The sequence below is a fragment of the Furipterus horrens genome, unplaced genomic scaffold (assembly GCF_987537825.1).
Source record: "Furipterus horrens unplaced genomic scaffold, mFurHor1.1.pri manual_scaffold_1, whole genome shotgun sequence".
Taxonomy (NCBI): domain Eukaryota; kingdom Metazoa; phylum Chordata; class Mammalia; order Chiroptera; family Furipteridae; genus Furipterus; species Furipterus horrens.
The window spans coordinates 213,925,123-213,939,640 of NW_028327171.1; the positions used below are offsets into that span (position 1 = coordinate 213,925,123).

Below are 14,518 nucleotides of genomic sequence, written 5' to 3' on the forward strand. Positions count from 1 at the left end.
TACATTGACTGCATTTACTGGGGGAAAATCCTGGCATACGTGGCCTGTGCAGCTCAGCCTTGTGTCGTTTAAGGGTTTCCTGTATTGCGCTTCCAGGCAGGACAGACCTGCCCTTCCAGGTGGGAAGGGTGGGAGAGAGTGGGACCAACTCAGCCGGTGGGACCGAGAGCTGACTGATTTAGCACTGGGAAGAAGGACTCCCAAGCGTGGGAAGAAAATGGAATGGGGATTATTTTCTTCTGGACGGACCAGGGGACCCTAGCAGGTGGGAGGGTCTGGCTTGCCTCCCCTCTACCTGCTAAAAGGGAAAGGGGAACCGCCCCCCCCCAGGATTTTCCAATCAGAACCCCCTCCCCCAAAAAGACCTGAAACTTGCCCTCTAGGAGCCATCCCTGGAGAAAAGGAAGAAGCAATTTAGGGCCTTCTGGAAACATCTATAGGGGAAGAGTCGGAGGTAAGGTGGACGCTGATAACAAGGGAAGGAATCTCTCCAGCTTCTGCGTGGGTCATGCTCTGAGCCTGGTCCACCGCTTGGCACCCTGACTTTCTGCGGGTCATTGTTTCAGTGTCCCCGCCCCAGTGAGGCTTGTCCTTGCCCTTTACCCATCAAATCACGTCGTTCAGTAGGGATGTTCAAAAGGCTGTATTCGATACCTTTATTTCGAAACTTAGTATTTTCACTAATGCCTTTAAAAAATAACCCGCCCCCCATCAGACCCCTACAGGTGCTCACAGTCCCCGCAGGGCTAGCTGCCGTCCTGCACGGACCCGCCCCAGGCCGGCCTGGGCCCCGCGCCCCCCGCCGGGCAGGCCCGCTGGCGCCCCTGGGCCCGCAGCCCCGGAGGCGGTCAGGCGGCGTCGGGCCGGGCCGGGCAGATCTGTGTTTACCAGACCCTTGGCGCTCGGCTGACGTAAGCGCCACCCACCCGCATCGGCCTTCCTGGGGAGAACGACTGCAGCACTGGTTTTTGCCGCCCTGTTAACAACGCCGAATTCCTTCTTTGATTTAAAGTTGCTTTTTCTTTTCCTTGCGTGTTTCACAGAAACGGCCGGGGCCCGGGAGGCTGCGCCAGGGTCTCTTACTTCCAGGACAGCCACGCGTCTCATCCGGCTCCTTGCCCCCTTTTCTGTTTGCTTATTTGTTTTTAATATTTTCGGTATGTTTTGCAAACATTTCTTTGGAATGCGTGTTTGAAAAACAGCTCCCCCGCCCCCGCTCCCTGCGGGCGCCTCCCACCCTCAAACCTCGGAGCCGGTGGGTGCCACCCCCAGGGCTGGGGGCAAGTGGGTGACACCGGGGGCGCTCGGCTCCCCCCACCCCCACACACAGCCTGTCCGGGCGGGCCGCGAGCACCTCCAGTCCGGGCATTTCTGGGGGACGAGAAGGGAACCGCCCAAACGGTCCTGAAACTTTTCCCCGCTGCGGCTCCCCCGGAGACCAAGTTGGTCAGCGATCTGGAGCCTCGGGGAGGGGCGAGTGGGTCGAGGTCCGGGCGGCGCAGACACCTGCAGGCTCTGGCGAGGCGGGCGGTCCCCGAGCTCTGGCGCCTCCTTAAAGCCTCGGCTCCGCCCTGCCCTCCCCCGTCCCTGGCGCGTGGTTCCACCCAACCGCTGGGTCCCCGCCGCCTTGGCAGAGAGTCGCGGAGCCGCGAGCCGGTGAGCAGCGTGCCGCACGCCCAGTCCCCGCGCCGGTCCGGAGTCCCCGCGTCCCCGCGTCCAGTATCCGCCGCTATGGCCAGCCAGCAGCTGGTGCGTAAGCTGCAGCGGAGACTGCAGAGGGAGCTAGCGCAGGAGGGCGGCCCGGAGTCCGCATCCCGCGCCGCCCCAGCGCTGGAGCCGCTGCCCGAGCCGGAGCCGAGCGACCGAGCGCCCGCCGCCAGCGCCGACGCTGAGCTGAGCGCAAAGCTGAGCCGCCGGCTGGACATCAACGAGGGCGCGGCGCGGCCCCGCCGCTGCAAGGTCTTCAACCCCTACACGGAGTTCCCGGAGTTCAGCCGCCGCCTCATCAAGGACCTGGAGAGCATGTTCAAACTGTGAGCGTCGCCCTGCGCCCGGGGACCTGGGAGGGAGCGGAGGGAGAGGTGGCGGTGGGCAGGTCTTTCTGGCCAGGGTCCCAGGCCCGTCTCTGGGGGAACAGGGCGGAATAGTGCGGGAGCGCCGGGGAGATGGGGAGGGGGGCCCTTGGTATCTGACTCAACGCTCCGGACCCCGCGCGTCCCAAGTCTATGCCCGCGCGTTGGGGGACCCGACCAGGCTGGGGGAACCTAGAGCAGGACCCACAGACCCGGCTCAGAGTTCCCGTGGGGCGCCAAGCCCGAGTCCCGAGGTTGGGCTCCCGGGCTCCCTCGCAGCGACCACAGGTCCCGCCCCCTCGGCCGGCTTGTTCCGAGATTTGCTGGGAGCACAACTTCTAGGAAACGGAGACGCGCCGACCTCACCTGCCAGCTTTTATCTCCCGAGGGAGAAATTAGCCCCGTTGTCTTTTTTATCTTCTAAAGTAAAAGGGGAAAGTTACCCTTGGCTGCCGCGCGGGGTCTGATGGACCAGCACAGGCTAAGAACTGGGAGTTGGTTACACTCTTCGCAGATCAGGACGTTCCTGGATCGAGCGCGTCCCGGGGGCCTCCCGGGGGCGTCGCCTTGTCTGTTGGCGCCTGTCGGGACCCGACGGCAGCTGGCAGCCAGTCCCTGCTGTTGTGGGCCCCACCAGGCGGGGCAGTCAGTGCAGAGAGCCCCCACTAGTCGGCCGTGTAGCCTGGGAGCTCCCGGGGCCTCGGTTTCCTCATCTGAAGAGTGGGAGCAGTCATCGTTCCTGCCTTTTAGGGCCATAAGTTATTTTGCGCACACTGTAAGCGCCTAACCGAGCTATTAATATTATTTCCAGTATATGGCCAAGACCAGAGAAGTGCCTGGGGGAGCGAGGGCTGCCAGCCAGGTCGTGCTTGGGGCGGTTTAAAAAGCCCTTGGAATGTTTGTCCTCTGCGTGGAGGTTCTATTTACGGGCGCTGTGCGGCGGGAGCCCCAGCCCCTGCCTGAGGCTGGGCACTTGTCCAGGCCCGCCTCTGTGGGGAGGTCGCAGAGGCTGGCACCAGGAGGCCACCATGCCTCCTCTGCTTGCCTGATTTCCCAGTCCCTGGCTTCCAGGCACTGGTCTCTGGTGTTCACACCTGGTGGGGCTAGTTTGGACAATTGAGGAAAGCTGAGTTGGGGCAAAAAAAAAAAGTAAAAATGTCTGCCACTTGGGCAGAGGTGGGAGAGCAATCAGTGGGTGGTTTGTCGGAGCCCCTTTGATTTGTTTGGGGTTACACCTTTCACGGGAAGACCAGCAGGTTCCACAGTCCAGCCGGATTCAAGGAAGGCATCTAGGGATCTTCTCTGGGTTGCTTTGCAGTGATTTGGGTTTCATATATTTATTTTTATTACTTTTTTTTTTAATGCAGCAAAGTCTTTGAGAGGATTGTTAGTTGGCTGCCTAGAGTGGCAAAGGGATTCCCCACAGTAACAAGGCGTCTGGTGTCAGGTATGGCTGGATCTAGGTGCTCAGAGGATGCCAGCCGTGCTTAGCTTCTCTTTTTCCTGAAGCCAACTACCTCTCTTTTGTCCACGTCCACAGCCCTCCCCACCCTGCCCCACCTTCAGGCTACCAGACCCTATAAAAACAGGGGTTCCTTGGCCCACAGCCCTGAGATTCCAAAACTCAGCATCCTTTAATTGAGCTCATTGGTTTTCCCTGCAAGTGTTTCCCCCAGTTTCCCACACCTGGGAGGCGGCTGAAACTTTGCTCTCCCCAACCCGACCATGGTCAGGGGCTCCTCTGGCTGGGAGATTTTGTCACTTGGATACCTATGGTTTTAGTGTTCATCCACCCTCAGTGTCCAGAACATGGCATTGGCTCTAGTTGATGGACACACTGCTTATCTTACGAGGGGGCCCTGGCCGCACCAGATCCGGCAGGCGGCAAACCCCAAGTGTCAAGCCCCACAGCAGCCTTTTCAGGAGGGAGGGCCCATAGTCTGCCCCAGCCTGGACAGGGGCAGCAGGGTACAAGTGGTGCCCCTGGGTGACAGGCCGAGGCAGAGAAGGTCCCAGAGCTGGCTGGCCACTCAGAGGGGCCTCGAGGTGGCAGGAAATCAGGGAACCCAGGAGGTGGCAGTGGGTGCTGCTCTGACCTAGTGACCCCAGGCATGCCAGGGCTCTGTGTTGGTAGTCACGTGGTGTTCTTGTGTGTGTGTGTGAGTGTGTGTGTGTGTTCACATGGCCTTCTTATAAGGACACTAATCATTGGATTTAGGGCACACCCTAATCCAGTGTGACTTCATCTTAATTTATTCCATCTGCAAAGACTATTTACTTTTTTTTTTTTTAAAGCTTTTATTTATTTATTTTTAGAGAGAGGAGAAGGGAGGGAGAAAGAGAGGGAGAGAAACATCCATGTGTGGTTGCCTCTTGCCTGCCCCCAACCTGGGACCTGGCTGGCATCCCAGGCATGTGCCCTGACTGGGAATTGAACTGGTGACCTTTTTGGTTTGCAGACTACTGCTTAATCCACTGAGAAACACCAGCCAGGGCTGCAATGACTATTTTCAAATGAGGTCCCATTTAGAGGTTCTGGATGGCCATGAATTTTGGGGGACCCTATGCAACCCATCGCTGTGAGTGAGCAGGGTTGCCCAGGCCATGGGGCACCATGTCTGTCCCCTCTCCACCTCCTGGAGGGTAAGGAGCAAATCCTTCCAAGGAGGCCCTCAGATTGAGGAACGTCACACTCTGAACCAGCTGAGGTCACCTGAGTGAGTTACGAATGTCAGAAACCTAACTAACAGAAGCCAGCCTGAGCCCTCCCCCCACGGAAGGGGCTTTAGGCTCCCCAAAGCCCAGTCCTGATTCAAATGGAGTCGCCATCTCACTACAAAAAACAGGGCCCCACCCCCACTGGTGCCAGCAGTGCAATTACCTTCAGCAGGAATTTCGTTTTTAATCAGTGTCTAGATCCAGATTCTGATGTTGCCTTGGAGTGCGCGCGGAACCTGACTTGACCGGTACAGGAGCGCGCTCATTCTTTTGTTCGGGGCTAGATGGATTCATGCAGATACTGCAAAACACGCTTTGATCTCTTAAATGCGATTTCTTGTATTGAAAAGTACTTTGCCTGGGGATTTCTTACATTTTCAAGATTAAAAAAAGAAAAAAAACAACTGATCCTTCCCGGCCTGTGAGCATGTTGGGTTCTCGGGGTTGGGGGCCATTTGTCTTTGTACCCTGGCTCCTCAAGGGTGAGTTGTAGAAGAAAGAATTTTCTAATGAGTGTGGGAAGCCAGAGGCCGCGTCAGCCCGGCCAGAGAAAGTTCCCTCTCCGTTTCCAAGTGTGTTACTGGATAGCCTGCGCTAGCAGAATAGTGGCCTGATTTTCAGTGAAGAGTGAGAAGGCCCAGAAGAAACTGACTCTCCAGTGCGCGTCCAGGACTGTAACGCGAGCTGGCAGAGTGGTCAGGGTTAGACAGGAAATTTCAATTACCCCGGAGCTTATCCAGGGGCCTCTTTCAGAGGGGGAGGTAATGAGGGCAGCCACTTCGGGGCAGAGCCCCAGCGCGGCCGCGTCGCAAAGTGTGGCTGCGATGTGTCTGCAGCCTTTAAAAGCTTGTGTTTCAAGTCCCCAAAGAGAGGGTGGGAAGAGGAGCGTCTGGCTTATGGGAAAGCTGTCTTTTTATTAAGAATCCAAAACGGTGATGTCATGGACGCCCTGCCTGCCGACACCCAGTTGCCACGTCACCATTGAACCCCCAAAAGACGCGGCTGTCCCGGGATTCTCCACTTCTCATCTCTCTCCCCTCCCCAGCCCCCTCCCGGTTTCTTTTTCTCTCTAGTCTGCTCTCTGCGGGCAAGAGAAAGGGGGTGTAGACATTTGCTAAGGCCGGGAAAGGAGCCTTATTAAGGAGGTTTGTACAGGGTGGGGGGGGTAGAGGGGAGGCGCCTGCCCATTCTCATTCCTATCTTTTGAGTGAATTGACTTTAAAGATGGGAAAGAAAGCACAAAGAAATGGAAGTTGAGGGCTTTTGCCACCCTTAGGGAACAAGAACTTCTGACCCTCCTGGAGCTGCAGTCCACGGGGCTCCCCTTAGATCTGCAGTTCCCTCACCTGCGCTGCATGGGCACCTTGGACTGTTCTGGAGAAGCGTGGGGTGAGGGAACCCAGGGCTTGTCTGCATTCCTGGGGGGTGTCCCAGCAGAACCCAGGCTGGCTTGGTCTCTGGCAGAACGACCCACGTGACTTGGAACCGTTTCTTAGCCCGGTGTAAGTTCCGGCTGGTTTTTCTTTGCCAGTGTGCGCGGTGACTGCGGCGTGGGCGGAGCCCAGGAGGCTCACCGAGCCTGACACTTTTATCTTTGTGGGAGTCTTCTCCCTCCTCATGGCTCGCCCTCTCTCAGAAGTCTCCTCCACCCTCCTTATTACAGGGCCATCTCATTTTATGAGAATTTGAATGATGGGAGTTTGAAATTGAGTTATTAAAACCTTACATTATGAAGAAAAAAAAAACCAACAAAAAACACATCTTTCCCCCTTTGTCCTTGAAAAATTACTTAACACGTGCCTGGTTTCATGGCTGTGCGGGCCAGGGGACTCGAACTGTATTTATATTCTGGGACCTGTGGTTCCTTCCTCCCACCCTCACCCCCAACCCCTGCCCCAGTCTAACTAGGAAATAGAAATACCTGCTCCATTGAATTTGGGAGGGTCTGGTTTACACGGGGTGGCATCATGCTTGGTTTCACCGCGCGGCCCAGCCTGTGGGTCTCGGAGCTGGGGACTGCCGGGCCGCTAGAGCTCAGGGAGGAGGTGCTGAGGCCAGGAGCGCAGCGCTCGGCTTCCCGTTTCACGCATGTGTGTGGCGAGCTGACACCTGTGCCCTCGCTCACGTGCCCTCCCACACGCTTGCAGTGCTCGGCCCCCAGCACATTCTGCAATCCCCCTGGGAAAAGCCTCTGTAGCCTCTTCCTGCTCCTGGGTCCCCTGAGTGTTGACGATGGTCAAGGACACCGCTGGTCCTTGATCCTAGGTGCTCCCGGGGGGACGCCTGTGTACAGGGGCATCTGAGTTGTTGGAGTATGGACCCTGCCACCCTGCAGGATGGAACCTGATCGGTGCTCAGTGACCTGCCAAGACATGGACCTGAGGCCCCTTAGTGACTCAGTTCCGGGGCTGCGTGACTTTCTGTGACCCCTTCCCTAGTCCTCCCCACTTTGTCCTCCAAGGCCAGCACCCGCCATACTCCTGCGGCACCATAACTATGATGATGATGAGCCTCTTTCTCACCTACTACTTATGAGCTAGGCATTCACTTCTTCCTTCCTTCCTTCATTCAGCTAAGCATCTGTCACGGACTGAGATTATACAGGTTGGTCCAGGGGCGTCTCTGCCCTTGAGAAGCTCAACAAACCCTTAATAGTGACTCAAATTTAACCTGATGCTGCTTGACAGGGAGGGAAGCAAGTCCCAGAAAAGCCACCCACCACCCACGGACGAGGCACCTGTACGCCTCAGCAGACCCCGCGAGGGTGCCGGGGACACTGAGACTGTAGGCTGCCGTGTTCTGCTGCCTCCGGGGCAGCAGGTCCTGGGGCTTCTGGGCACAGCCAGGGGGAGCAGCCGGCCAGGGCTGGGAAGGACTTCAGGCCCTTGATGGACTGGCGGCCCCGGAGCTGGAGGAGGGGGCTGAGATCCTGAAGGGTGGCAGGGGCCGTGCGACCTCAGGGGGCAGAGCTGGGCGAGGAGGGCGCAGTGAAAGGAAGCTCCAGCTCTGGTTCAGTGGAAAGAAAAAGAGCGTCCTCACGGCTGGAGCTGCTGAGAAGTGGACAGAGTGGGCCCCTTTCTCTGGAGTTCCTTCGGAAAGTGGGTGACCTGACCTCTTGGAGCGAGAAGGTTGCAGCAGGGAAGGGTTGAGAACTCTCGGGGGGCTGAGAGGTGGGCTCTGTGACCATCATGGTCCCTTCTAGGCCGGGCGCGGGCGAGCTCGGTCTGTCAGGGCCCAGCGGGAAGTCTCTTTGGCCTTGTGGGGTCTCTGCGGCCACCACTCAACTCTGCCATGGTGACGGACAGCAGCCACAGACAGTGCCTGAGCGAGCCGGCATGGCTGTGTCCCTGTCCCACTGGAGCAAGGTTTGGCCTGCAGGCTGTGCTGCCAGGGCCTGGCAATGATTTCAGTCTTCTGAATCCGGACCCGTGCGATTCCGTGGGGTCTCCCTCTTCTCCTCCCTCCCTTCCAGTCAGTGGCCTGGGGTTTCCCTCACTGGGGCTGACCTCCTGTCCTGAGGGGGAGAAGAGGCAGACGCTGGGGTCCCCAGTGTGATGTTCCACATTCTCAAGAGGGCGGCCTTGGTGTTACTTCCCAAGGTCCGAGGTGGTTTGAACTAGGAAACTTGGTGGCACAGAGGCCTTGGCCTTGGGTGTCTGCCTCCCTGAGCCCCTTGGTTAGAGCAGGAGTCCCTCACCTCCATTCTTCAGACCCCCTGAAATCGTCTTCTCCAAGGGGCTCGTGAACCATTTTCCCAGACCCAGTTGAGACCTATGGACTTGGAGAGAACAGGAGATTGGCATCTCACCGCTGAGGGAAAACACTTTTTTCATTATGAAAGTATGTTTCCTGTTTATATTTTCTTGTGAAATGGTAAAGCTATTCATGTACGACTTCAAAGACGGAAGCCTCGTGCTGTTCTGTTCCCAAGGGATGTCCGCCGGCAGTCAGGTGCCTGTTCCCTGACAGGAATGCTGAGACCCTAAATGCCACATGCCTTTGGCTCCAGCGATGGGAAAGCCTGCCCAGAATGCGCGGAGGGGTAGAGCAATGTCCCATCTCATGTACCAAGGGATCCAGAGGACAAGGGGCGTCTTGGGTGTGGTGGCTACTTGGGTCACGGATGCAGATCGGGTCCTCCTCGGCCGTCTGCCTCTCTCCTTGGTGGCTTTTCTGGGGGCTCGCAGTGAGATGGTGAGGTTCTCCAAGTCACATCAGCCATGAAAATCAGAGGCAGGAGAGAGGTGGGCTTCCTCTAAACAATGAGGAAACCTCTCCCAGACCTTCCCCTACTCCAGCCCCTGGCTTCCCATGATGAGCACTGGGTCATGGGCCCACCCAGGCCAGCAACCGCCCAGAGGAAGGTGATGACCACGTTGGACCCCGACTGTCTCTCTTCCCTGAGGGGCTGGTGCCTGGCCCAGTGGGAGTTCTGTTATTGAGGAAGGTGAAGGGTCCTTTGGGGGGTCTTTCCTGAGAGGGTACTGTGGGTCTCTTCTGCTGCTTTGTGCTTCTGTGTACATGGGAGGGGCGGTTGATGCAGGCTTGGATCCCGGAGACCAGGGAGGGGGGGGCCCCTCCTGGGGGGCTCCTGGGAGCCTGAAAGCCGCGGTCTCTCCTCAGGACACTCCGTCCTCCTCATCGAGGCCCCTGGGATTCCTCTCCTTGCCCTGGCTGGCAGGCCCCTGGCAGCTGGCGGTGCCGTGTGGGTACCGTGGGTGGAGGACATGTGTCTGTGTTAACCGCTGCCCAGGCCGACTCTTGGGAGAATGATTTGTCCACGTAGTCCTTCCGCCTTAGAGGGCCTGGCATGGCTGAGCCCGCCACTGCCGCCGCCTCTGCGTGTGGAGGGCCAGCCAGCTTCCCTGGGCGGATTCCCCGGTTACACCCCCCACCTGCTCCGACCTTGAACCTCTTTGCTGATGCCCCCCGCTTCTCCCTGGCCTTCCTTCCCAACCTCCTTCACTCTCTTCACCATCGTGAGTCACAGGCTTCTGAGTTCCTCCTTTTCAAAAGTATATATTTTGCCCTGGCTGGGGTGGCTCAGTGGACTGAGTGCCAGCCCGTGAACCAAACGGTCGCAGGTTCGATTCCTAGTCAGGGCACAGGCCTGGGTTGTGGAGGGTGTGCAAGAGGCAACCACACATTGGTGTTTCTCTCTTTGTCTTTTTCTGCCTCCCTTCATCTCTCTGTAAAAATAAACAAGTAAAATCTTTAAAAGATAAAATAAAAAAATATGTATTTTAATCCTCACCTGAGGATATGTTTATTGATTTGAGAGAGAGCAATGGGGGTGGGGGAGAGAGAGAGAGACATCAGTGGGAGAGAGAAACGTTGATTGGTTGCCTCCTGTATACGCCCCAACCAGGGACGGAACCCGCAACCTTTTGGGGTACAGGACGATGCTGCCACCAGCTGAGCCACCGGCCAGGGCAAGTTCCTCCTCTCAGATGGGGAGGCAGCGGGCACGAGGGGGCCAGCCGCCACCTCCGGCCTGGAGCCACACGCGTGGGTGGCTCCCCTTCCTTTCGGCGGCCGCCTGGTGCTCTGTTGCCAGGGTCCCTCGCTCGGCATGGAGGCCTTTGAACGAGTCGTGGGTGGATGGGAGGGTGGGGGCCTGGGCCTGGTTTCATTTTCTTTCGGTTGCAGCCTGCCACCCTTCCTGCGGGCTGGACGAAGGTGCCTTCTTTGGTTTGGAGGTGAGGACTGGGTGGCCAGTGCCAGCTGCAGCCTCCTAGGCCAGGTCCTGGGGGGCCTTGGGGGAGTCGGGACATTTCAGAGAGCATCGGCCTCCTTCCAGCCTCTCCGGGGTCTGATTCCCAAGGGACGACGCCCTCCTCTGGCAGGTGGTGTAGGTGCCTGGTGCCTCGCCAGGCAAGGCTGCGGAGGGGTGGACAGGCCTTTTGTCCTTTGCCAACTCGGTTTGGGTTTGTGGGAAAGAGGGGCTGTGCTTTGGGACTTACACGTTGCCCCATGTCCCTGATCCTGCCTGGCTCTGCCGAGCTGGGCCCTGGAGACAGCGTCTCTGCGCCTCCCTGAAGGCCTCACGGTCCCCTCCCCGTCCCCCACCCTGCAATGGTCGACTCTATTGAGCACCGGGCTCCCCAACGCCACCTAACAGCCACTGCTTACAGAGCACCTACTATGTGCAGGCACCGTCCTTACCATTTACAGATCAGAATCACTACAAAGTGGGTACTGTTATGACTGCCTGTTTTACAGATGAGGAAACTGAGGCATGGAGGAGCGAGGTAACTTGCACAAAGTCACACATGGTGTGAATGGTGTGGTTTGAACCCAGGTGGCCTGCGCTCTTGAGGTTCTTTCATTAATGTCATTTCACCCCCAGCCTGTCAGGCTCCGAATCTCAGCCGTCCTTGAGCCCCTCCCTACCCCCGACGGCCACGTGTGGCACGGGCGGCCTGACCTCCGGCCTCACCAGACCCTCTGCCCCAGGCCGGGGCAGCTGCCTTCTGAACGAACCCACTCCCGTCCTCCCTACATGTCAGGGCCTCTGCCAGAGCCCCGCTGTCTCATTGCGTTGCTTTCCTCTGGGAGCCTTTGTGGGCTGGGGAACAACACACGACGTTGGGCAGCTGCCTGGGGACAAAGTCCGGCCTCCTCACGAGGACCCTGAAGGCCAGCCCCAGCCGGCTGTCGCGTTCCTCTCTCTCACTGGCACCCCCCCCCAGCGGGCCCCCCGCAGCCTCGCTCCCAAGCCCCCATTGTCTCCAGTTGCACTTAGTTACTCTATCTTCCCACTGTTGGTTTTTGTGAGGGTCCCCACCCCCCCAGTGTTCACCCTGGGAAGGCAGGGAGGGGTCTTTATGGTTGTGTGGCTAACCTGTTACTCCAGTCCCCCCTCTGCCCCAAGGCCATGGGTGGCGCAGGGGTGCCTGGACCCCCGTGGAGGGTCTGCCTCTGCCTCTGGAGCTGCCTGGGTGCCCGAGCGCACCCTAGGGGAGCCTGCAGCTCACGGGGCTGTCAGGCGATGGGCGCTCCCAGCGGGGTGGCACCGTTCCTTCTAGCAGTGACACTGACCACATGCCACCTGGGCACACGCCTGTAAGTGAGATGTGGAAAAAGGCAAGTGACCACCTTCTCAGGTTGTCCCCAAGATCGCGTGACTACCTGGTGTGCAGTCACAGCCTTAATTAGGTCACCGCAGGTCCAGCCCCATGTTCTTCCCCTGAGCCAGCGAGCTGCAGGCCCCTCGGCCCCCAGCGACAGGGCCACAGGACTTAAGGCAGTGACAGCCCAGAGCAGGGACACAGGAAGAGGGCTGGCCGGCAGGGAAGTGGGGGTGGGGGGAGGTGCAGAGCCAGAGAGGGACAGCCAGGTGCTCTTCCTTCCCATTTAGAGCGATAGCCTTGTCCCCCACTGTCCACTCCAGCTGGACCTGTGGCCCCGGCCTCCCCGACACCTGTGCCTACCCCTGGCCGCTTCCCTCCCGGACTCCTCCTGGTCTTGGGGGTCCAGGAGGGGTGGGGCCCTGCCAGGGCTGCCCCAGGCCTGACCCCAGGTTGTTTGGGGGCACCCGTACTCCGAGACTCACAGAGCTCCTGCGAATCGCAGAGCTAGGTTTCCAGGGCCACCTCTCTCTGGTGTTCTGGCCCCTCAGGACTTCGGTGGGGAGAGTTGGGGGCTAAGAGGAGGCACCCCATCACTGCACATTCACAGCAAAGAGTTGACCCTTGCGCGTCCCCACAGCTTTGATCAGAAGGGCCCTTTTGCAGCCCCCCCACCCCCCCTGCACATGCCCTCCTTTCTCCTGATCAGTAGCTGCTCGGGGAGGCTTCCGTGGGGCCCAACGGCCAGGTCCCCACAACCTCAGCCCTTTCTTCCTGACCTCCTTTCTGGATGGATTGCAGGGGACTTGGAAGCCCCAGATCTGCGCACTCCCTTCCCCTGGTCCCACACTGAGTCCCCAGCCCTGATTTCCAAAGGACCAAGGGGAGGCCTCAGGGTTAGGGTCTTTCTCGTTCGCTCTTTTTTAGAAGAGAGAGACAGAGAGAGAGAAACATTGACTGGCTGCCCCCGAAACGGGGATCAAACCCACAACCTAAGTATGTGCCCCAATGGGGAATTGAACCTGAAACCTTCGGGTGCACAGGACGATGCTCCAATCGACTGAGCCATGCTGGCCAGGGCTAGGGTCTTTCTCTTAATGAGATGATATCAACCAAAACTAAAGAAGGGAGCCCGTATTGATAAGCTGAGGGTTTATCTGCCTTCCTTAAGTTTTGGCAACAACTGGACAAAGGAAGGATTGGAAGCCCAGAGAGTTCACGTAACTTGCTCGAGGACACACAGTGTGCGCGGTCTGCAGGGCTGTGCACCAGCGGAGCCTGCCTGCTCCCAGCAGCACACTCCCAGCCACCACTGTCTCCGCCCTCCTCAGGGGCAGCCGGGCCGGCCCCAGTGGAAGGAATCGCTACTGTTACGTTTGTGCTGCTGAGATGGACGCTTTCCAAGGCTCATCCCTCCCCACCCCGATGTCCGGGGTTCAAGGGTTCTGGGTACTTGTGCCTTCGGTGGGTGCGGCTGAAACACTTCGCACCTCTGACCTGTTTTATCACAGTGTCACTGGCATGTTCCTTTGGGGACGGCCGTGGGGACTGGGTTGTTTTGTTTCCACTCTGCATTGCTGGCATCCGTGGGAGGATTTGCATGGAGCTAAAGCCTCTCTCACTGAGGTCTTCTGCTTCCAGTTTGAGAGTCTGAGGCTGGGGGGGGGGGCTTGGGGCAGCCCTTGCCCTGTCTCCTGAACACATGTGGCAGCGCCTGGCAGGGGTGCTCCTGGTGTGCGTCTGAGGCAAAGCAGACTTCCCCCGTTGTGCTGAAGCCTGGGTGGCAGCCAGCTGGCTCTGCCCCCACTTTTCTTTATGAACTTTCAGACACCATGTGTGGGGTGTGGAACTACAGGGCACTGTGGCTGAGGGTGGGAGTGGGACTCAAACGCCACTGGCCTCCTGCGGCCTGCCAGGAGGTTGGTTGGCCTTTAACCAGAAAAGGGGGGAGTTGGCCAGCAGTGAGCCCCCCCAGCTCTGGCTGTCGCAGATCAGGTGAGGCTGGTGTTCACCTGCACCCAGGGCCACCCCCGCCTCCCTGCTGCCCCTGGTGTCCCTCCATGGCTCGGGCTAGGTGTGCTCCCTAGCTGGGCTCCTGCCTTACTGTGTTCATCACCCCCACCCCCGAAAATCCATCCTGCACTCTGAGCTGAGCACCCTTTCTGAAACAGCTATCTGATGGAACACCTCTGCCTCAGATGCTTTGGGGGTGGCCCCCCGGTGCCTTTAGGCAGACACCACTCTCCCAGAATGCTTTGTGGGAGCGGGCCCCGTGACCCCTCCTGGGACATCCCGGCACCTGTTGACTGGACTGGTGACGCTGGTGGCTCCCTCTCAGCACACGGCTCCTCCTCTGTCCTGGCTGCCTCCATCTGCTCCAGCTCTGCGCAAGTTCCGGCCTTATCACGGCTCAGCTGTCTCTTTGTACCTCTGCCTGCCTGCTGGGACTGGGCTTTGTGCTTTCCCTCTGCTCGGGAGAGGCCCCAGGGAGCCGGGAGCCGGGTGGTCAGTGAGACAGGGAGTGGAGCCCATCGGAGCAGCCAGATTGGAAATCGAAGACCCTAGGCTCCGGCTTCTGTGCTTAGCTCCTCGGGGTCCGCAGGCCCTTGCTCAGCACCCGCTTGCTCTTCCTTTGCCTGCAGCGGTAACGCGCTTGGA

General features: G+C 58.8%; 1 protein-coding gene across 1 annotated transcript in view; it reads left to right on the forward strand.

Annotated features, from left to right (window-relative positions):
• The first annotated feature begins 1,696 nt into the window (after positions 1 to 1,696).
• The window catches only part of EFHD1 (EF-hand domain family member D1), a 37,544-nt gene continuing 24,722 nt past the window's right edge, over positions 1,697 to 14,518 (forward strand). The window contains exon 1 of the mRNA XM_090269432.1: positions 1,697 to 2,033. Within this exon, the coding sequence (XP_090125558.1) occupies positions 1,732 to 2,033 (302 nt within the window). The 5' untranslated portion in view covers positions 1,697 to 1,731. The remainder of the gene's footprint in view (positions 2,034 to 14,518) is intronic.